The 23,049-nt window shown below is 45.5% G+C and overlaps 1 protein-coding gene across 1 annotated transcript; it reads left to right on the top strand.

Moving 5' to 3' along the window:
* Positions 1-10,698: 10,698 nt before the first annotated feature.
* LOC123135630 (cysteine-rich receptor-like protein kinase 10) lies at positions 10,699-13,355 on the top strand. Its single transcript, XM_044554784.1, has 3 exons — positions 10,699-11,174; positions 12,751-12,901; positions 13,032-13,355. Exons 1-3 carry the CDS (start codon positions 10,742-10,744, stop codon positions 13,063-13,065), a joined length of 618 nt encoding a protein of 205 aa, XP_044410719.1. The 5' UTR covers positions 10,699-10,741; the 3' UTR covers positions 13,066-13,355.
* Positions 13,356-23,049: the final 9,694 nt, after the last annotated feature.

The following is a 23,049-nucleotide window of genomic DNA, read 5'->3' as shown; positions in this document are numbered from 1 at the left end:
CCCTCAAACACCCACGAACGCGACCGAGCGCGTCCACAAATAGTGATCGGTCACGTCTCAAGTTTGCTCTCCTTCATCCGAGTCTCTCATATTTCATCCCCTAGATCCATAAAACCATGCAAAATAAACCTACTTACTACGACATACTAGCTACGATTAGTAGTCGGAGATGTCCACGACTCGGTGCCGGGCACCGGGTGGATGGGCGCGTAGGGTGGCTCCGGCTCCTCCTCTTCGTACTCATCATCCATGTACGCGAGCATCTCTTCGACTTCCGCGGCGTGCTTCACCTCCATCTCCTGTTGGCGATGGTGTCTGGCCTCAGAGTCCAACTCCGAGCGGAGGGAATAGAGGATGGCCTGCTGCTCCGCCTGCAGATCCACGTCCCCAGCGTCCTCGACATCCTCCTCCGGCTCCTCCTCCTCCTCCTCCAAGTCCTCCTTTGGATCCATTGCATACGGAGGTAGCCCCACGGTGATCCGGGCATCGCGCCTTGTTCGGATATGCTCAAGGAGCTGCAGTCGGTACTCATATGTTATATATGGGTAGCTCCTTACCCGACAACGTGGGGGCATGGCTACTAGTGGTGGCGGACAACGAGTGGAAAGTGGCAGCGACGGAGGACGCGCAGGGGGGTGTGAATGGATAGGGTTTCGGTGCCGGCAGTCGGCTTAAATAGCCGAGCTAGGCACTACGCATGCCGTTGAAGCGGCACCATTGATCCGACGGAGGAGACGAGCTTCGGAGCGTCGGGTTTTGGAGTGTTTTCCTGTGGGACCCCAGCATCAGTACGACGTGGCGGACGCGCCCAGGCGCCCCATATACGCCCCATATTTGGGTGGAATATGAGTGGTGTTAGCCCGGGCGTTTAAGGCCCGTTTAAGGAGCCCGTCTTGGTTGAATTTTTGTGACCGGTCAGTGACCGACCGTCCGCCCAGGCGTTTGAGGTGGGTTTAGGACGCCCGGCTGTAGATGCTCTTATAGCTTGAAAAGTTAAGTGAAATATTTGTAGGTCTAGCATTATTATACTTTATATATGTATTCAACATACAACTGGTGTGCGAGACAAACTCCACGCCACCCCCTTAAGCAAACCCACCATGAACTCTCGTACTACACTACCGATTGTGCTTCAATGCCGGTGTCATCATGATGGCAAAACGGTTCATACGGTGGTGCTGTTTGGGACACAACATATGTGGATACCCGAATGGCCAAATCTTAGGCAACATCAATAATGCAAGGGGAGAGTTATTGGAATAGGAGATGACGAACTAAATTATTTTTTAACAAGGCAAAAGATTTGTCATTTTTATTAATTAAGGAGAGGGGTTTGTAAGACACACGCCGCCAAAGCGTCACAATGCTAACAAATTACTCTCATGACATTACATTACTCAAGTGCTTGGCACCCACAAATGCCCAAAGCAAAGCTTCCTTCTTAATAATGCCAACTATCACCGCCATCAACACTGCTTTATTCTCTATCGAAAAATCAACAATACTTTATTTCTGAAGACAAGCATGTTTCTTTCTTTCCAAATCTCCCATCCAACAAGGTGGATCAAGGATGAGAGAGCCTTTCTTTAGTGTGCGTTGTTGATGACTCCTTCCCACCAAGCCTTGCCCGTCTGGAAACTATGCCGGTTCGATCCATCGAGGAGAACAACTCCTTCCAAATTTGAGTTCCAAACCGACCATTGCCTATAAGTGTGATCGAACGTGCCCAACAAATTGGGCCTCGTAGGCCGACGAAGTGGTGTAGGTCCTCCTCCCCCATTAGTGAGCTTCAAATGATAGAATTTTGAACTCCAGGTTGTATGTTGACATTGGCCAGCTTTTACCGAAGAGTAGCGAATTGCTAAATGTAAATGAGCACTATTCCCTGTTGGGCATGATTAACCCAAGCATTATCCCTCAAAGCCTTTTCGACCCGGGTCCCTTTTTTGCTGGAAATCTCAAAATGTTTTGGTGCAATGTCTTTAGGCCTCAACCTCTACAGCCAAGATGACCCCAAAATCCCGCAGTCGTACCATCACTAATAGTAAGCTTAGTGACTGCCACGAAGAGGTCCAGAGCCAAGCCAAGCTTTGGGAGGATCGTCCCATTCAAGCCATAACCATCTTAAGCGCAATGTAGTAGCAAACTTCCCAACGTTACGAATGCCCAAGCCCACAAACTCCTTATACTTGCAGACTAGCTCGTAATTGATTTTACACTTGCCACCGGACACCTTGCCTGAGCCATCCCAAAGATAGGCGCGCTGCAAGGAGTCAATCTTCTTAAACGCCTCGGCCGAAAGGTCAAGCGGTGTAAGATGATAAACGCGAGCACTTCTTTGACAAAAGTCACTTGACTCGCAATAGCCACAACGCCCCCCCCCCCCCCCCCCCCCCCCAAGGTGCAAGGTTCCCAGCAGCTTGATTTTCCAAGTGTTGCAAGTGGTCTTTTGATCGCAAGCAGTAAACCGAGATAATTAACGGAAGAACGGTGGCCCAGGAAGGATTGCAAGGTGTCATCAAGACCATTGCCTTCACAACGGGTAGGCGCGATCAGACTCTTAGCACAATTAGTGACCACGATGGCAAGCATGAAGAGCAAAAGGGACAGCAAGTCGCCTTGTCAAAGGCCTCATCCATGCTTAATCAGGTCCCCAGCGATCCTGTTAAGGAGAACCCGGGAAAACGCTGATGAGAGCAAGGCTGAGATCCATCCCTGGAAGCAGGAGGAGAAGCCATGATGAGTGAGCATGTCCATAAGGTAGTCCGACCTAATAGAGTCAAAGGCCTTCTTAATGTGGACCTTAAAAAAGAGCATTGGGTCTTGGTGCGCTGGAATCATCGGGCCATACTTTGGACCCATAGGTTTCAGGCCCTGTTTGTTTAAAAAGTCCTAGGACTTTTTTTAGTCCCAACTAAAAAGTCTCTAGTCCCTACCTGTTTGTTTCCAGGGACTAAATATAGACTAGAGGATAATAAATGACATGCTAAAAGACCATGATGCCCCTAATAATTAACTAGTACAGACTACATAAATAATAAAAACAGAAAAACCACTTATTCATCACCGATAGAAGTCCCAATTCGGCTCCTGAATGCACTCCGCCGCATTGCACTCTACCGTTAATCATTAACTAGTACAGTTTACAGCAATAGAACACATGGACATGAATTTGCACAACTCAGAAATTTACTGCAACTTTGCATACCAATAATTTGGGGTAGTTCTTGTCATTCGTAGCATCAATATGGAACTTTGCATACCAATAATTTACAGCACTTTTGTTCATACAAATGGGCACTCGAGCACAGCATCATAACACTAGTAGAAAAGGGGGCAATGGTCCAGGCCGGTCCAGCCCATTAGTCCCGGTTCAATCCAGAACCGGGACCAATGGGGGCATTGGACCCGGTTCTTGAGCCCCGGGGGCCGGTCGGGCCACGTGGGCCATTGGTCCCGGTTCGCTGGACCTATTGGTCCCGGTTGATGGGACGAACCGGGACCAATGCGCCTCGCTCCTGGCCCACCATCATTGGTCCCGGTTGGTGGGACGAACCGGGACCAAAGGGTTGGTCCTCGTTGCGGCTAGAGTTTAGTCCCACCTCGCCAACCGAAGGGGAATCGGACCGGTTTATAAGCTCCTCCCTCTCTGCCATATTGAGCTTCTCTGAAAATGAAAATAGATGCCCTTATATAGGAAAATTAGCCTAAATTCATACGGATTTCGATTGAAATTCGTTATGAATTTAAGTTGATTTTCTCTATAAGCGCATCTATGCTCATTTCTGAGTAGTTTTTTATATTTTTTTCTTTTCTGCTATATTTATTTTTTTCTTTTTATTTCTGAGTTGTAATAAGCCATTAAAAATAAGGATATATGCTCCTTTTTTAGTACAGTTAATCACAACTATTTTTTGCTTCTATTCATTTCTGAGTAGTTTTCTATATAGTTTCTTTTTTCTTTTCTGTTATATTTATTCTTTTGTTTTTATTTCTGAGTTGTAATAAGTCATTAGAAATAAGCATATATGCTATTTTTTAGTAAAGTTAATCAAAATTATTTTTTCTTCTATTTATTTCTGAGTGGTTTTTTATATAGTTTTTTTTCTTTTCTGCTACATTTGTTTTTTTCTTTTTATTTCTGAGTTGTAATAAGTCAACTAAAATAAAAAAGAGGCGCAATGCTCGTTAAGACGAAGCCGCTCCCCCGGAGCAATACGAGTGGGTCAACGGTAGTCACACGACGATGCCTTGATCATGGTAACGACATGGAACGCCGCCATCGCCCGCCGTCAGCTCGGTTTTCACCGGCAACTACGTCTCCCCGACTTGCAGCTGGTGCCAGATGACGGATCCCGAGATCCGAACACCCACCCTCAGGCCGACCACCTCTGACTGAAGAGATGACCACCATCGCCGGCTGCAACGGTCAGAATTATTTTTTAGTAAAGTTAATCAAAATTATTTTTTCTTCTATTTATTTCTGAATTGTAATAAGTCATTAAAAATAAAAAAAGAGGCGCAATGCTCGTTAATTTGCTTCAAGCCTTTCGGAATAGTGTCAACTGCACTGCACATAGCTCTGTGCAGTCTACCGTATTCCTCAAGGCTTGAAGCTAACCAACGTGCAGGAGCATTGAGCCTCTTCGTCATCGTCTCTACACTCAGGGTTTATAAACAACTGCGACTGCCTCTCGCTTGGCGAGGTGGGACTAAAAAAACAGCTGCAGGAAGAATCAACAAAAAAATAGTTGCAGAAAATAAAAAAATAGTTACACGGGTCCAAACCGGTACCAATGCCGCTCTTTGGTCCCGGTTCGTTGGACCAATTTGAAAACAAAAATACAAAAAAATACCTCCTACTGGGCCCCCACGGCCTGAATACGACTAGAAACCCTACTATGGGCCAGGATTCAGGCCCGCGGTAGGCCCAGAAGGCCCATCAGGCAAAGCAATAGCAAGTAGGCCCGAAAGCCTGCGGTGGAGAGGAGCTCGAGAGGGGTGCGGCAGTGGGGCTTATAAACCACTGCGCGCCCCTCTCGACTAGCGAGGTGGGACTAAACTTTGGCCCCGAGGCGGACATCACAGATGCCTTTGGTCCCGGTTGGTGGCACCAACCGGGACCAAAGGTCTTCGTTTCCTGCCCTTTGGGCTGCTGAAAAGAGGCCTTTGGTCCCGGTTGGTGGCTCCAACCGGGACTAATGCCCCCTTTAGTCCCGGTTGGAGCCACCAACCGGGACCAATGCTCTTGCTATATATACTGGACTTAGCAGTTTTCGCCAAATCCCATCTCTTTCTCGCCCCTGCCCCGAGCCTCTGCTCCTCGTCGCCGTCGCCACCGAGCCCGCCCCACGCCGCCCCGAGCCCGCCGTCCCCGTCGCCGCCCCGAGCCCGCCGTCGTCGCCGCCCCCATCGCCGCCCGCGTCCCGCGCCACCCCGTCATCGCCGCCCGCGTCCCGCGTCGCCGCGCCCCGACGTCGCCAGCCATCGCCCCTGCCCTGAGCCCGCCGTCCCCGTCGCCGCCCTCGAGCCCGCTGTCCTCGTCGCCCTGCCCCGCGCCGCCCCGAGCCCGTCGTCGCCCCTGCACCGCCCCGCCTCGACGCCGACGTGAGCGTTTTTTTATTTTTGTTAGATTTTTTTTAGATTCTTTTTGTAGTTCATAGATTTTTTTTGTTAGGTTAGATGTGTAGTAATTTAGATATGTAGTTCATAGATTTTTTTGTTAGATTAGATTTTTTTTGTTAATTACATGTGTAGTAATTAATTTGTTCATATTATGTTAGATATTTTTGTTAGATTAATTAGATTTTTTTGTTAGACTAGATATGTGTAGTAATTAATTTGTTCATATGATGTTAGATTTTTTTTCTGTTAATAGATTTTTTTGGTGATATTATTATTGAATATGCATGTTTGGTGATATTATTGTTAATAGATTTTTTTGGTGATATTTAGATTGTATAATTAATTTTATTCATAGAATTTTAATGATTTTTTTGTTCATAGTATTTAGAAAAAGGAAAAAAATAAGAAGTAGTTTATATATAGTTGAACTAGCTAGTTGCTTTAATAAACTAATTTATTTTACTATATATAGAAGTAGTTTATTTTACTATAAACTAATTTATTTTACTACATAGTTGATTTAATTAATAAAACTACTTTTATTTAACTATATATAGAAGTAGTTCCCGCGGCGACGTTGGCGTTGCCTATCCCGCATCCTCGTCGTCGTCGACTCGGCGGTGGAGGCCTGCTTGATCAGGGCCATGTTCGGGACTGGGCTCCGCCGGGTTGGTATTGGGAGGTGCTACCTTCTGGGGGACGTAGGTTGGTGAGGAGGCAGCCCGTTGTTGACCCGATCCTTGTTTGGTGGCGGTCGCGTGGGCCAGTGACGGTGGTGAGGCATCCGGACACTGCGGAGGTGGTACGTCACCGTGTCAGCGAGGAGGACGAGCACGTCCGTCGCTACATGGTTGCATTGGAGGGGAGGTTCGACAATACCTGGCAGGTTCTTCAGTGATCTCACTGGAGCTATGATCCTGTGATGGTTCCTTATCTTTGGGTGTCCACCGCCTGCGTCGATACCCGTCGGGAGCTACGGTTCTAGTTGTATTAGTGATAATATTCGACGATGTACGGACACCAAGAGATGATGTACTTTTGGTTATAATTATTGAATGCATGCTAATTTGAATACTATACTTTATTTTATGATTTGGTTTTGCTTATTTTATGATTTGGTTTTGCTTATTGAATGCTCATATTGGATAATTTCTCCTTCATTCCCGTGTGCTAGACAATTTGATATAATTAATAATGCATTCGGGAATGAAAGGAGGAGCTACGTACATCGATCATCGATACTCAACCCGTGATTAATAATAATGATCTAGTTTAATATTTGAATTATGAACGTATAGGCCGGAAATGTCGTACTCATCGGACGACGAAAACCGCCCGGGGGAGTGCGACTGGTGCCACGACGACCGAGGTATCTGCGACAGGTTCATTGTGCTGGACGAAGATCGGCGCTTCAGCATTAAGCTCGAGGAGACCTTCGATGTTCATACGGTACGCAACCGACGATAATAGTTTTTTTCGTAATTACTCATGACTTCAACTATTTTAATCATGACAATATTTTTCATCTTTTCCAATTCGACTAGCTTATCCCATGCTTTGCAAGACGCTATGTCTTGGAGAGGATGGGTTTTGAAGACCATGAAAGTTTCGAAACCAAAAAAATTATCCTAAGTACCCATCATGGTGTGGATTTTCAAGTAAAGCTGTACAATGCTCAGAGTGTAACCCATTTTGGTTGCAAAAATTGGGAAGCACTTTGCAAGATGTATGGTTTTGATGAGGGTATGCTTGTTACCATGGATCTTGGTGATCCTACAATCGAGCAAGAGAGACCTACGATTTTCGTCCTTGTGGATACACCTCCAATTCTTCCCCCATGTGAGCTTAACATAGTTATTAAGTAATTTATATTGTTTATTTGAAAATAGTTGACAACTTATTCTCCATTGACAGCTTATTTTCATTCTTCAAAGAATGTGCGGAAGATGGTAGACAGAACCTACTACACCGAAGGCTCCGAACTAACTTATCAGGAGAAAAATCATCTGGTCGGATTTTGTACTGATCTTGAGAATTACAATGTCTACAATCGAACTCCTCAACATTATGGTCAATACGTGCCACTAGTGCACGTGTTGAACTACGGTAACTACCATGGAGATACCCTGGTATGATTTTTTACTATTACAACATTCGTGCATCTTTTTGCACACTTCTAAAACTAGTACATCATATCATTGCTAACTACGAAGTTATTACTATGTTTTTCAACAGATAATCCCAAATGATTGTGTGCCTCATCTGATGTATACACGGGGTAGCCTTCATGTTTTGAACATACAACCAGGTCGTCCTACGAATCTCAACTGTCCATACCGGGTTTCTAAAAGAAGTGGAGACATGATAATCAAAGAATGGAAAAAATGTATGGACAGTCGTAAGGAGCTTCTTGGAAGCAACATTCAGCGAAGGGCAAAAATTGGAGACAGGATGATCGCCATTCTTCATAATGGAGAGTCAGGGTCTATATTGTTTTATGCTATTTTACCTTAAGGGTGTTTAGGTCCTACCTGATACTGATGATCATGTGCTAAGAACAATTATGTAGGGTTGGGTTCGATGACTATGAGGATGATGATCGTATGACTTATTATTAATAACGAGTAGAAGTTGTATATGATGATGCATGATTAGTAGGACTTGTTATTATATATATATGATGATGTATGATGCAAGCATGCATGAGCATTTTATATCTGCGGGTGCAATGAACATAGCAGCAGCGTTGATAAACCAAGGACGAAGATATAAGAGAGGACACTTCTCTCTATTAGCTAGCTATAATAACAACCTAAAAATAACCCCTAAAGCAGCCACTTTTAAAAAAAATTACTTTTGGTCCCGGTTGGAGCCACCAACCGGGACCAAAGGCCCCCTGACTGGGGTGGGCGCATAGGGCCACGTGGAGGCACATTGGTCCCGGTTCTGGTTTGAACCGGGACTAATGGGTGGAGGTATTAGTAACGACCCATTAGTCCCGGTTCATGAACCGGGACTAAAGGCCCTTACGAACCGGGACTAATGGGTGATTTTCTACTAGTGTAAGGATGGCACCAAAACGTTGTTCTACTAATTATAAGGCTGATTAGGCAGCGGCATTAGACGTCCAGCCCCAGGATTTCTTGTCTGAATCGGGCTTAATTTAGAGTATCAGTGTACCATCATCGCATAGAGTATGCAATAACCTGGTCAATCTTTTACTAGCAAGAACACATGGACATGAATTTGCACAACTCAGAAATTTACCTCTCCAAAAACACAGTTGTCGTCTCCATCTTCAAATTCTTCACTCTCGTCGACATCTTCTGAAGGACAGCAGATGACGACGCACGTTGCCGGCTTGCAACTTGAGAGATGGCGAATCCCCGTCCTGCGACGCCTATGCTGTCGGCCGAGGAGGCCCCACGAGTTCGACCTACACCGCGTCCAGTGCCTTGGGGCACGGACCTCCCACGCCCTCTGACGCCTCCGTCACCAGCAGCTGTGCCCGGGGCGACGAACGGCCGCATGTGAGAGCCGGATCCGCCTCCAATGTTCAGAGACCGGGCGCGGCCTCCTCCGCCCTGGGACACGGACCTCCCACGACCAAGTCCAATCGGAGGAAGACCATGACCGGCCGACTCGCTACGGAGGAGTTCCTGGTACGAGCCCAAGTCGGGGTAGTCGTCCACTTTGCTGTTCAGATCGAAGAAGCCCATGCCCCTCCCCAAATTTCCGCCCGCGGATGAGCCCTGTGAAGCCTGGTGATGGGAGGGGACCTGAGAGAAGAAGTGAAGACCATCGTCTTCATCGCCGTCCATGGCGGTTGCGGCTCCGGGCAATGGTGGCGGGGCACGGGACGGAGACTGGTGGTGCGGTGCGGGGGCGGGGAGTGGCGACGACTGGAGGTGCGGTGCGGGGGCGGAGAGCGGTCACGACTGGAGGTGCGGTGCGGGGGCGGGGAGCGGCGACGACTGGAGGTGCGGCGACTCTGCTGTGCGGGGCGGGGCAGGGAGCGGGAGCGGTGTGGATAACAAGATAAGGTGAGGCGCGGTGGGGGGCAGGGCAGGAAAAAGTCTCAAAAAGACTCTCTAAGAGGGACTTCTTCTTTTTAGTCCCAAATGCCTAGTTTAGTCCCTAAAAGTCCCTCCCGTTTGATAAAAAAGTCTCTAAGAGGGACTTTTTCTAGTCCCTACACCAAAAAGTCCCTGGAAACAAACACCTCCTCAAAGTACTATCAAATTGAACGTGTGTTCCACATGCACGATTACCGGTGTACGTCGAGCAAAAGCACGAGTTCGAAGAATCCAAATGATCACAACCATTTAACTACCTGTATTCAATGTCTCGGGGTATTCTAAAGCTGTGTTTGGTTCATAAGTCCTAGGACTTTTTCTAGTCCCAACTAAAAAGTCCCTAGTCCCTAAAAAGTCCCAGAGACTAAAAAGTCCCTAGTCTCTTCCTAGAGGTTATTAAATGACCATGTTGCCCCTAGTATAAATAACAGTCAAACAACACCATGGGGTGGCGGGCCCATGGATGCATGGAGGGGCATTGTTGGAAAAGTCTCAAAAAGTCCCAAAAAAGACTCTCCTTGAGAGTCTTCTTCATTTAGTCCCAAATGCCTAGTTTAGTCCCTAAAAAGTCCCTGCCGTTTGGTAAAAAAGTCTCTAAGAGGGACTTTTTCTAGTCCCTACACAAAAAAGTCCCTGGAAACAAACACCCCCTAACAATGTATCCATCGCACCACCCACACTCTGGAAACAATATTAACTGCATTAATCGTAATTTGGAAATAACACTAATTGTACCAATGGCAATTAATCTTGAAATTAACAATGATTGCAATTTATTTAGAAACAACAACCACTAGTACTATCCAGCTGGATCAAATTGGTGACATGTCTCCTTTCTCCGTACCTTCCTCTTTCTTTCTCACCCCTCTATTTTTCTAGAGAAAATCTTCATCCCTCTCCGGCCGCCAAACGTGACCCTCCATGAAGTCAAAGTCGTCGTCCACGCACCGCCACCGCTGACGTGCTTGTATCCTCTCCACATGCTCCACTTTTTGTACAACAAGTCCTTTTGCCGGCTCACCCACAGCCAGTCAGCCACCATGCAGCACTCCTCGCCCTTCCTCTCGCTCCTCCTCCTCCTCGCCGCCTCGCCACTCCTTGCCGCCGCAGAAACGATCTACTGCTTCGGTGGAGTACACAACACCAACAGCACCTACGGGGCCAACCTCCGCCGCCTGGCCGCCGTCCTGCCGTCCAAGACCGCCTCCTCCCAAGGCCTCCGGGCGTCCGGTGACGTGGGGTACTGGCCTAACCGGGTGCGAGCCTCCTCCAGCTGCGAGCCTCCTAGCGTCAACTCCTCGTCCTGTGCCGCCTGCGTCGCCGCCGCCTTCCGGGAGGCGGAGAGCGCGTGCCCGTACGGCAGGAAGGTGCTCGTCTTGGCCGGCAACTGCACTCTCCGACTCGGCCTTGGCCATTTTTCTAGATCTCTCGGCTTGGGTGAGGGTGGGTTCTCTGGCATCTCTTCTCAAGAAGGTATGTTTTGCTTTACAGGACCCACAGATTATTATTTTTCTGCGTACATCAGTCTCATGTGCTAAATAATCTCATGCATCTTGTGGCGGCCCAATTTTTTACGCTGACCTTGTGGTTGTGGCAGCCCAACATTATTAGGATTAGCTAGAGCCTCTTAGGATAATTGGGCGATTGTGATTACTCATGCAAGAAATTAGAAGTTCAAAAACTGTATGCCCATAAAGCGCCGTACACGAGAACGTGTGTCTACTGTATAGACTGTAAGAGCATCCCTAGAAAGACCCCTAAAAAAAATAGAGCATCTCTAGCAATTCCCTTTAAAAACATGACTCCTCGGAGAATCCTAAAAATTTAGCTCGTCAAAATTGAGGAGTTAAAATTACGCACACATAGCCCTTTCCCTAAAACATAACTCCTGATAGAGCTAACCCCATGTGGAAGTCTTGTCTTTTCTTCTTCCTTCTTCCCCCAAATCCCCTCTTTTTTTTCGCATCAAGTTTGCAGCCAATGACAACTTCTGGCCAATAAAATGATGTCCACGAGCTAGCTAAGGCCTAGAGTAGATGATGTGCAAAAATAATTTGATAGATGCTCACCGAGCGAGAAGTATGTGTGCGAGGAAGGAGACGAGAAAGTCGGTGAAATTCATCCTCCATGAGCCACAGTTTTCACACTACTTCACCTGAATCTATTCTCCTCTTTGATCTCCTAGTAGCACAATGGCATGCTCTAGGATGCAACGATTCGTCGTAATCGGTGACAACGGTTGACACTCATGTTTTCACCGGAGCCACCACCATGGAGACCAATAGAACAAGACCAGAGGACGAAGAAAAATATTGCCGAAATTTTGCTGGCGAGTGTGGGGAGTCAATGGGAGGTCGACGGGGGTGCATGGTCGTGGTCACGGATGTCGAGGAGGCAGTCGGATGCGTCGTTGGGAGGTGTTTGCACGCTGCTAGGCGTAGGGGAGAGAGAGAGAATTTAGGGAAACTAGCCCGCGGGCCACGACTACTCGAATTTGAGCAGGTTCGAATGGTTTGAGGAGTTTCTCCTCAAAATTATGAGGTCTAAAGGGGTTAACTCTTCAAAAGAGGATCTTATGAGGATTATAGAAATTTAGGGGAGGGCTTGGAAACATCATTCCAAGGGAGTCAGATTGAACCGATATCGAGAGCTTTACCTTGCCATTGAAGGTCGGTGATCCCGCCCTTTGTAGGTCTTCAACTTGCACACGCCAATCCAAGGGACAAGGTATTGGCATCCGGGGCCTTGTCCTAGACATTCCACAGGAAGTCTCTTTAGATTTTTTTCCCCACACACTTGACCAGCCAGTTGAAAAAAATAACAACCATATGGGTGAAGATGGTGGAGCGGATAAGCTCAATACAGCTAGACGGTGCGATGTGACCTACAATCTTATGCCATAACATTGCATGATTATTATTGCCATCCATATATTGATATATATATATATATAGCATTGCAAGTTTTTCTTTTTTTCTTCCCCATATGCTCGAATTATTGGTATGCACCTTCTCCTAATGGCAATGCATTAATGATCTACTATGTCCAGATGGAAGCACTATCTATTTATATGCCACAGGCGACAACAGTTGGTTTCGCCTCTTGGGTCCGACGACACTGATATTTCAAGCAATTGGATTTGCATGGCTTTTCTTCATGCTTCTGCAAGAATGGCGTGATAAAAGAAGAGCCTCCATGATGTAAGTTTCGAGAAGCACCACATTTGATGTTAAGTTGAGATAAAGGGAAAATAATATATGTATGAAACAATGTACTTTGTGAATATTAGCATATGTAAAATTAATTTCCTTACCTCCTTGCATGATGCAGGCATTGTAGCTCTCTTCCATCTGGAGATCAGTAGCTGATAGATTTGGTCAGACTACTGGACATCAGCATATTCCCAACAAGAGGCAACACTAAAATCGAACTCTAAAGCAACAGTGACATGACTACCTGAATCGTGATTTGATGGTTTTTTCTTTTTGGTGGGAGTGGTTTAATATTGTCCTCCAATTTAAATGTTCGCATTGGTTACGAATAATTTGCAAGGTCCACTTCATTCGTTGTGTTGCTTTCATCCGATCGACTCCTTCATTGCTCCAAGTATGTATGTAATTCCAACTTGATAGAAACAGACTACCAGTTATGGCACTTATTAAGTGAACACTCCTCACTAATTCATCGTTAAACTCTTAAACCTTGGGTAGGTAATTGTTTTATGTCATGGGATCATTTCTCACAAATAGGTTGGAATGCAAAACGCAGGAGATATCACTATGTAAAGTTCATACAAAAGCGGGGGCTGTAAAATGAAGTTCTAAAGAAAGGAGGCAATAAAGTCACCATTGACAATTTTACCAGAACGAGTGGAGTTGGTGGATCGTCACCCCACTAGGTGGAATCGCGCGCTTCACTGCGCGCGGATATTATAGCACTGATATTACCAAATTTGAAGAAATTAGGCCACAAGCTCCTTAGTTTAATCCATGTTCGATTACAAAGTGGTATTTTCCACGGGCTACAGCAGAAGTTTGCGTGAGTTGTTAAGCAAGAAACATATAGCTTGCAAAAAAGCCTTATATTATGGGACATAGGGAGTACTACCTCCATCCGGGTTTATTGGTCCCCTTCATATTTTGTGGTCAACTTTGACCGCAGATTTGACTAACAAATTATAAGTTGTGTGTCACAAAATTTATATTGTTGGTTTCATATTTGAAAGAGTTTTACAATCATACTATTTTTAGGGTATATAATTTATTTTTTAGAGTTAAATCAAAGATCAAAGTTTGACCCAAACTACAAAAAGGACTAATAAACCTGGACGGTGTCGGTGTCAAAACCGACAGATCTCAGGTAGGGGGTCCCGAACTGTGCGTCTAAGGATTGAAGGTAACAGGAGGCAGAGGACACGATGTTTACCCAGGTTCGGGCCCTCTTAATGGAGGTAATACCCTACTTCATGCTTGATTGACTTTGATGAGTATAGGGTTACAATAGTTGATCTACCTCAAGATCGTAATGGCTAAATCCTAGATGTCTAGCATGTATGATTGTGATTATCTCTACGGACTACGCCCTCCGGTTTATATAGGCACCGGAGGGGGCTAGGGTTGTACAACATCGGTTTACAGAGGAAGGAAACTATACATTCGGACGCCAATCTTGCCCTCCACGCAAAGGAGACTCCCATCCGGACACGGGAGAAGGCCTTCTATCTAGTATCTTCATGGCCATCAGTCCGACCCATGTCACATAGGCCGGCTCCCCGGGGACCCCCACAGTCCAAGACTCCCTCAGTAGCACCTAAACCGGGCTTCAATGATGATGTATCCGGCGCGCAGATTGTCTTCGGCATTGCAAGGAGGGTTCCTTCTCCGAATACTCCAAAGCAGTCCTCCGCACATAATAACTGTATCCAACTATGTTTAATAATTACAACCTTAAGCTGTAAGGGCAAAAGTACTCAAAACAAAGTAAGTCACGTCCATAGGCAATTTTTTTGGTGAGGCATTATGTCCTGGACTTGTTAGTATTCTGAACCGTTTTACAGCCCCCACTTCGTGTTTTGAGGCACGATCATACCCTAGTAGAAAAGGGGGCAATGGTCCAGGCCGGTCCAGCCCATTAGTCCCGGTTCAATCCAGAACCGGGACCAATGGGGGCATTGGACCCGGTTCTTGAGCCCCGGGGGCCGGCCGGGCCACGTGGGCCACTGGTCCCGGTTTGGCTGGACCTATTGGTCCCGGTTGATGGGACGAACCGGGACCAATGCGCCCCGCTCCTGGCCCACCACCATTGGTCCCGGTTGGTGGGACGAACCGGGACCAAAGGGTTGGTCCTCGTTGCGGCCAGAGTTTAGTCCCACCTCGCCAACCGAAGGGGAATCGGACCGGTTTATAAGCCCTCCCTCTCTGCCATATTGAGCTCCTCTGAAAATGAAAATAGATGCCCTTATATAGGGAAATTAGCCTAAATTCATACGGATTTCGATTGAAATTCGTTATGAATTTAAGTTGATTTTCCTCTATAAGCGCATCTATGCTCATTTCTGAGTAGTTTTTTTCTTTTCTGCTATATTTATTTTTTTCTTTTTATTTCTGAGTTGTAATAAGCCATTAAAAATAAGGATATATGCTCCTTTTTTAGTACAGTTAATCACAACTATTTTTTGCTTCTATTCATTTCTGAGTAGTTTTCTACATAGTTTCTTTTTTCTTTTCTGTTATATTTATTCTTTTGTTTTTATTTCTGAGTTGTAATAAGTCATTAGAAATAAGCATCTATGCTATTTTTAGTAAAGTTAATCAAAATTATTTTTTCTTCTATTTATTTCTGAGTGGTTTTTTATATAGTTTTTTTTCTTTTCTGCTACATTTATTTTTTTCTTTTTATTTCTGAGTTGTAATAAGTCCATTAAAAATAAAAAGAGGCGCAATGCTCGTTAAGACGAAGCCGCTCCCCGGAGCAATACGAGTGGGTCAACGGTAGTCACACGATGATGCTTCATCATGGTAACGACATGGAACGCCGCCATCGCCCGCCGTCAGCTCGGTTTTCACCGGCAACTACGTCTCCCCGACTCGCAGCTGGTGCCAGATGACGGATCCCGAGATCCGAACACCCAGCCTCATGCCGACCACCGTATGCGTTTAAGGCCCGTTTAAGGAGCCCGTCTTGATTGAATTTTTGTGACCGGTCAGTGACCGACCGTCCGCCCAGGCGTTTGAGGTGGGTTTAGGACGCCCGGCTGTAGATGCTCTTATAGCTTGAAAAGTTAAGTGAAATATTTGTAGGTCTAGCATTATTATACTTTATATATGTATTCAACATACAACTGGTGTGCGAGACAAACTCCACGCCACCCCCTTAAGCAAACCCACCATGAACTCTCGTACTACACTACCGATTGTGCTTCAATGCCGGTGTCATCATGATGGCAAAACGGTTCATACGGTGGTGCTGTTTGGGACACAACATATGTGGATACCCGAATGGCCAAATCTTAGGCAACATCAATAATGCAAGGGGAGAGTTATTGGAATAGGAGATGACGAACTAAATTATTTTTTAACAAGGCAAAAGATTTGTCATTTTTATTAATTAAGGAGAGGGGTTTGTAAGACACACGCCGCCAAAGCGTCACAATGCTAACAAATTACTCTCATGACATTACATTACTCAAGTGCTTGGCACCCACAAATGCCCAAAGCAAAGCTTCCTTCTTAATAATGCCAACTATCACCGCCATCAACACTGCTTTATTCTCTATCGAAAAATCAACAATACTTTATTTCTGAAGACAAGCATGTTTCTTTCTTTCCAAATCTCCCATCCAACAAGGTGGATCAAGGATGAGAGAGCCTTTCTTTAGTGTGCGTTGTTGATGACTCCTTCCCACCAAGCCTTGCCCGTCTGGAAACTATGCCGGTTCGATCCATCGAGGAGAACAACTCCTTCCAAATTTGAGTTCCAAACCGACCATTGCCTATAAGTGTGATCGAACGTGCCCAACAAATTGGGCCTCGTAGGCCGACGAAGTGGTGTAGGTCCTCCTCCCCCATTAGTGAGCTTCAAATGATAGAATTTTTGAACTCCAGGTTGTATGTTGACATTGGCCAGCTTTTACCGAAGAGTAGCGAATTGCTAAATGTAAATGAGCACTATTCCCTGTTGGGCATGATTAACCCAAGCATTATCCCTCAAAGCCTTTTCGACCCGGGTCCCTTTTTTGCTGGAAATCTCAAAATGTTTTGGTGCAATGTCTTTAGGCCTCAACCTCTACAGCCAAGATGACCCCAAAATCCCGCAGTCGTACCATCACTAATAGTAAGCTTAGTGACTGCCACGAAGAGGTCCAGAGCAAGCCAAGCTTTGGGAGGATCGTCCCATTCAAGCCATAACCATCTTAAGCGCAATGTAGTAGCAAACTTCCCAACGTTACGAATGCCCAAGCCCACAAACTCCTTATACTTGCAGACTAGCTCGTAATTGATTTTACACTTGCCACCGGACACCTTGCCTGAGCCATCCCAAAGATAGGCGCGCTGCAAGGAGTCAATCTTCTTAAACGCCTCGGCCGAAAGGTCAAGCGGTGTAAGATGATAAACGCGAGCACTTCTTTGACAAAAGTCACTTGACTCGCAATAGCCACAACGCCCCCCCCCCCCAAGGTGCAAGGTTCCCAGCAGCTTGATTTTCCAAGTGTTGCAAGTGGTCTTTTGATCGCAAGCAGTAAACCGAGATAATTAACGGAAGAACGGTGGCCCAGGAAGGATTGCAAGGTGTCATCAAGACCATTGCCTTCACAACGGGTAGGCGCGATCAGACTCTTAGCACAATTAGTGACCACGATGGCAAGCATGAAGAGCAAAAGGGACAGCAAGTCGCCTTGTCAAAGGCCTCATCCATGCTTAATCAGGTCCCCAGCGATCCTGTTAAGGAGAACCCGGGAAAACGCTGATGAGAGCAAGGCTGAGATCCATCCCTGGAAGCAGGAGGAGAAGCCATGATGAGTGAGCATGTCCATAAGGTAGTCCGACCTAATAGAGTCAAAGGCCTTCTTAATGTGGACCTTAAAAAAGAGCATTGGGTCTTGGTGCGCTGGAATCATCGGGCCATACTTTGGACCCATAGGTTTCAGGCCCTGTTTGTTTAAAAAGTCCTAGGACTTTTTTTAGTCCCAACTAAAAAGTCTCTAGTCCCTACCTGTTTGTTTCCAGGGACTAAATATAGACTAGAGGATAATAAATGACATGCTAAAAGACCATGATGCCCCTAATAATTAACTAGTACAGACTACATAAATAATAAAAACAGAAAAACCACTTATTCATCACCGATAGAAGTCCCAGTTCGGCTCCTGAATGCACTCCGCCGCATTGCACTCTACCGTTAATCATTAACTAGTACAGTTTACAGCAATAGAACACATGGACATGAATTTGCACAACTCAGAAATTTACTGCAACTTTGCATACCAATAATTTGGGGTAGTTCTTGTCATTCGTAGCATCAATATGGAACTTTGCATACCAATAATTTACAGCACTTTTGTTCATACAAATGGGCACTCGAGCACAGCATCATAACACTAGTAGAAAAGGGGGCAATGGTCCAGGCCGGTCCAGCCCATTAGTCCCGGTTCAATCCAGAACCGGGACCAATGGGGGCATTGGACCCGGTTCTTGAGCCCCGGGGGCCGGCCGGGCCACGTGGGCCATTGGTCCCGGTTCGCTGGACCTATTGGTCCCGGTTGATGGGACGAACCGGGACCAATGCGCCTCGCTCCTGGCCCACCATCATTGGTCCCGGTTGGTGGGACGAACCGGGACCAAAGGGTTGGTCCTCGTTGCGGCTAGAGTTTAGTCCCACCTCGCCAACCGAAGGGGAATCGGACCGGTTTATAAGCTCCTCCCTCTCTGCCATATTGAGCTTCTCTGAAAATGAAAATAGATGCCCTTATATAGGAAAATTAGCCTAAATTCATACGGATTTCGATTGAAATTCGTTATGAATTTAAGTTGATTTTTCTCTATAAGCGCATCTATGCTCATTTCTGAGTAGTTTTTTATATTTTTTTCTTTTCTGCTATATTTATTTTTTTCTTTTTATTTCTGAGTTGTAATAAGCCATTAAAAATAAGGATATATGCTTCTTTTTTAGTACAGTTAATCACAACTATTTTTTGCTTCTATTCATTTCTGAGTAGTTTTCTATATAGTTTCTTTTTTCTTTTCTGTTATATTTATTCTTTTGTTTTTATTTCTGAGTTGTAATAAGTCATTAGAAATAAGCATATATGCTATTTTTTAGTAAAGTTAATCAAAATTATTTTTCTTCTATTTATTTCTGAGTGGTTTTTTATATAGTTTTTTTTTCTTTTCTGCTACATTTGTTTTTTTCTTTTTATTTCTGAGTTGTAATAAGTCAACTAAAATAAAAAAGAGGCGCAATGCTCGTTAAGACGAAGCCGCTCCCCCGGAGCAATACGAGTGGGTCAACGGTAGTCACACGACGATGCCTTGATCATGGTAACGACATGGAACGCCGCCATCGCCCGCCGTCAGCTCGGTTTTCACCGGCAACTACGTCTCCCCGACTTGCAGCTGGTGCCAGATGACGGATCCCGAGATCCGAACACCCACCCTCAGGCCGACCACCTCTGACTGAAGAGATGACCACCATCGCCGGCTGCAACGGTCAGAATTATTTTTTAGTAAAGTTAATCAAAATTATTTTTTCTTCTATTTATTTCTGAATTGTAATAAGTCATTAAAAATAAAAAAAGAGGCGCAATGCTCGTTAATTTGCTTCAAGCCTTTCGGAATAGTGTCAACTGCACTGCACATAGCTCTGTGCAGTCTACCGTATTCCTCAAGGCTTGAAGCTAACCAACGTGCAGGAGCATTGAGCCTCTTCGTCATCGTCTCTACACTCAGGGTTTATAAACAACTGCGACTGCCTCTCGCTTGGCGAGGTGGGACTAAAAAACAGCTGCAGGAAGAATCAACAAAAAAATAGTTGCAGAAAATAAAAAAATAGTTACACGGGTCCAAACCGGTACCAATGCCGCTCTTTGGTCCCGGTTCGTTGGACCAATTTGAAAACAAAAAAACAAAAAAATGCCTCCTACTGGGCCCCCACGGCCTGAATACGACTAGAAACCCTACTATGGGCCAGGATTCAGGCCCGCGGTAGGCCCAGAAGGCCCATCAGGCAAAGCAATAGCAAGTAGGCCCGAAAGCCTGCGGTGGAGAGGAGCTCGAGAGGGATGCGGCAGTGGGGCTTATAAACCACTGCGCGCCCCTCTCGACTAGCGAGGTGGGACTAAACTTTGGCCCCGAGGCGGACATCACAGATGCCTTTGGTCCCGGTTGGTGGCACCAACCGGGACCAAAGGTCTTCGTTTCCTGCCCTTTGGGCTGCTGAAAAGAGGCCTTTGGTCCCGGTTGGTGGCTCCAACCGGGACTAATGCCCCCTTTAGTCCCGGTTGGAGCCACCAACCGGGACCAATGCTCTTGCTATATATACTGGACTTAGCAGTTTTCGCCAAATCCCATCTCTTTCTCGCCCCTGCCCCGAGCCTCTGCTCCTCGTCGCCGTCGCCACCGAGCCCGCCCCACGCCGCCCCGAGCCCGCCGTCCCCGTCGCCGCCCCGAGCCCGCCGTCGTCGCCGCCCCCATCGCCGCCCGCGTCCCGCGCCGCCCCGTCATCGCCGCCCGCGTCCCGCGTCGCCGCGCCCCGACGTCGCCAGCCATCGCCCCTGCCCTGAGCCCGCCGTCCCCGTCGCCGCCCTCGAGCCCGCTGTCCTCGTCGCCCTGCCCCGCGCCGCCCCGAGCCCGTCGTCGCCCCTGCACCGCCCCGCCTCGACGCCGACGTGAGCGTTTTTTTATTTTTGTTAGATTTTTTTTAGATTCTTTTTGTAGTTCATAGATTTTTTTGTTAGGTTAGATGTGTAGTAATTTAGATATGTAGTTCATAGATTTTTTTGTTAGATTAGATTTTTTTGTTAATTACATGTGTAGTAATTAATTTGTTCATATTATGTTAGATATTTTTGTTAGATTAATTAGATTTTTTTGTTAGACTAGATATGTGTAGTAATTAATTTGTTCATATGATGTTAGATTTTTTTTCTGTTAATAGATTTTTTTGGTGATATTATTATTGAATATGCATGTTTGGTGATATTATTGTTAATAGATTTTTTTGGTGATATTTAGATTGTATAATTAATTTTATTCATAGAATTTTAATGATTTTTTTGTTCATAGTATTTAGAAAAAGGAAAAAAATAAGAAGTAGTTTATATATAGTTGAACTAGCTAGTTGCTTTAATAAACTAATTTATTTTACTATATATAGAAGTAGTTTATTTTACTATAAACTAATTTATTTTACTACATAGTTGATTTAATTAATAAAACTACTTTTATTTAACTATATATAGAAGTAGTTCCCGCGGCGACGTTGGCGTTGCCTATCCCGCATCCTCGTCGTCGTCGACTCGGCGGTGGAGGCCTGCTTGATCAGGGCCATGTTCGGGACTGGGCTCCGCCGGGTTGGTATTGGGAGGTGCTACCTTCTGGGGGACGTAGGTTGGTGAGGAGGCAGCCCGTTGTTGACCCGATCCTTGTTTGGTGGCGGTCGCGTGGGCCAGTGACGGTGGTGAGGCATCCGGACACTGCGGAGGTGGTACGTCACCGTGTCAGCGAGGAGGACGAGCACGTCCGTCGCTACATGGTTGCATTGGAGGGGAGGTTCGACAATACCTGACAGGTTCTTCAGGGATCTCACTGGAGCTATGATCCTGTGATGGTTCCTTATCTTTGGGTGTCCACCGCCTGCGTCGATACCCGTCGGGAGCTACGGTTCTAGTTGTATTAGTAATAATATTCGACGATGTACGGACACCAAGAGATGATGTACTTTTGGTTATAATTATTGAATGCATGCTAATTTGAATACTATACTTTATTTTATGATTTGGTTTTGCTTATTTTATAATTTGGTTTTGCTTATTGAATGCTCATATTGGATAATTTCTCCTTCATTCCCGTGTGCTAGACAATTTGATATAATTAATAATGCATTCGGGAATGGAAGGAGGAGCTACGTACATCGATCATCGATACTCAACCTGTGATTAATAATAATGACCTAGTTTAATATTTGAATTATGAACGTATAGGCCGGAAATGTCGTACTCATCGGACGACGAAAACCGCCCGGGGGAGTGCGACTGGTGCCACGACGACCGAGGTATCTGCGACAGGTTCATTGTGCTGGACGAAGATCGGCGCTTCAGCATTAAGCTCGAGGAGACCTTCAATGTTCATACTGTAGGCAACCGACGATAATAGTTTTTTTCGTAATTACTCATGACTTCAACTATTTTAATCATGACAATATTTTTCATATTTTCCAATTCTACTAGCTTATCCCATGCTTTGCAAGACGCTATGTCTTGAAGAGGATGGGTTTTGAAGACCATGAAAGTTTCGAAACCAAAAAAATTATCCTAAGTACCCATCATGGTGTGAATTTTCAAGTAAAGCTGTACAATGCTCAGAGTGTAACCCATTTTGGTTGCAAAAATTGGGAAGCACTTTGCAAAATATATGGTTTTGATGAGGGTATGCTTGTTACCATGGATCTTGGTGATCCTACAATCGAGCAAGAGAGACCTACGATTTTCGTCCTTGTGGATACACCTTCAATTCTTCCCCCATGTGAGCTTAACATAGTTATTAAGTAATTTATATTGTTTATTTGAAAATAGTTGACAACTTATTCTCCATTGACAGCTTATTTTCATTCTTCAAAGAATGTGCGGAAGATGGTAGACATAACCTACTACACCGAAGGCTCCGAACTAACTTATCAGGAGAAAAATCATCTGGTCGGATTTTGTACTGATCTTGAGAATTACAATGTCTACAATCGAACTCCTCAACATTATGGTCAATACGTGCCACTAGTGCACGTGTTGAACTACGATAACTACCATGAAGATACCCTGGTATGATTTTTTACTATTACAACATGCGTGCATCTTTTTGCACACTTCTAAAACTAGTACATCATATCATTGCTAACTACGAAGTTATTACTATGTTTTTCAACAGATAATCCCAAATGATTGTGTGCCTCATCTGATGTATACACGGGGTAGCCTTCATGTTTTGAACATACAACCAGGTCGTCCTACGAATCTCAACTGCCCATACCGGGTTTCTAAAAGAAGTGGAGACATGATAATCAAAGAATGGAAAAAATGTATGGACAGTCGTAAGGAGCTTCTTGGAAGCAACATTCAGCGAAGGGCAAAAATTGAAGACAG

This window comes from Triticum aestivum, chromosome 6B (genome assembly GCF_018294505.1).
Source record: "Triticum aestivum cultivar Chinese Spring chromosome 6B, IWGSC CS RefSeq v2.1, whole genome shotgun sequence".
Classification (NCBI taxonomy): domain Eukaryota; kingdom Viridiplantae; phylum Streptophyta; class Magnoliopsida; order Poales; family Poaceae; genus Triticum; species Triticum aestivum.
Note: the sequence above shows the minus strand (reverse complement) of the source record. Positions and strands in the feature narration are given on the sequence as shown.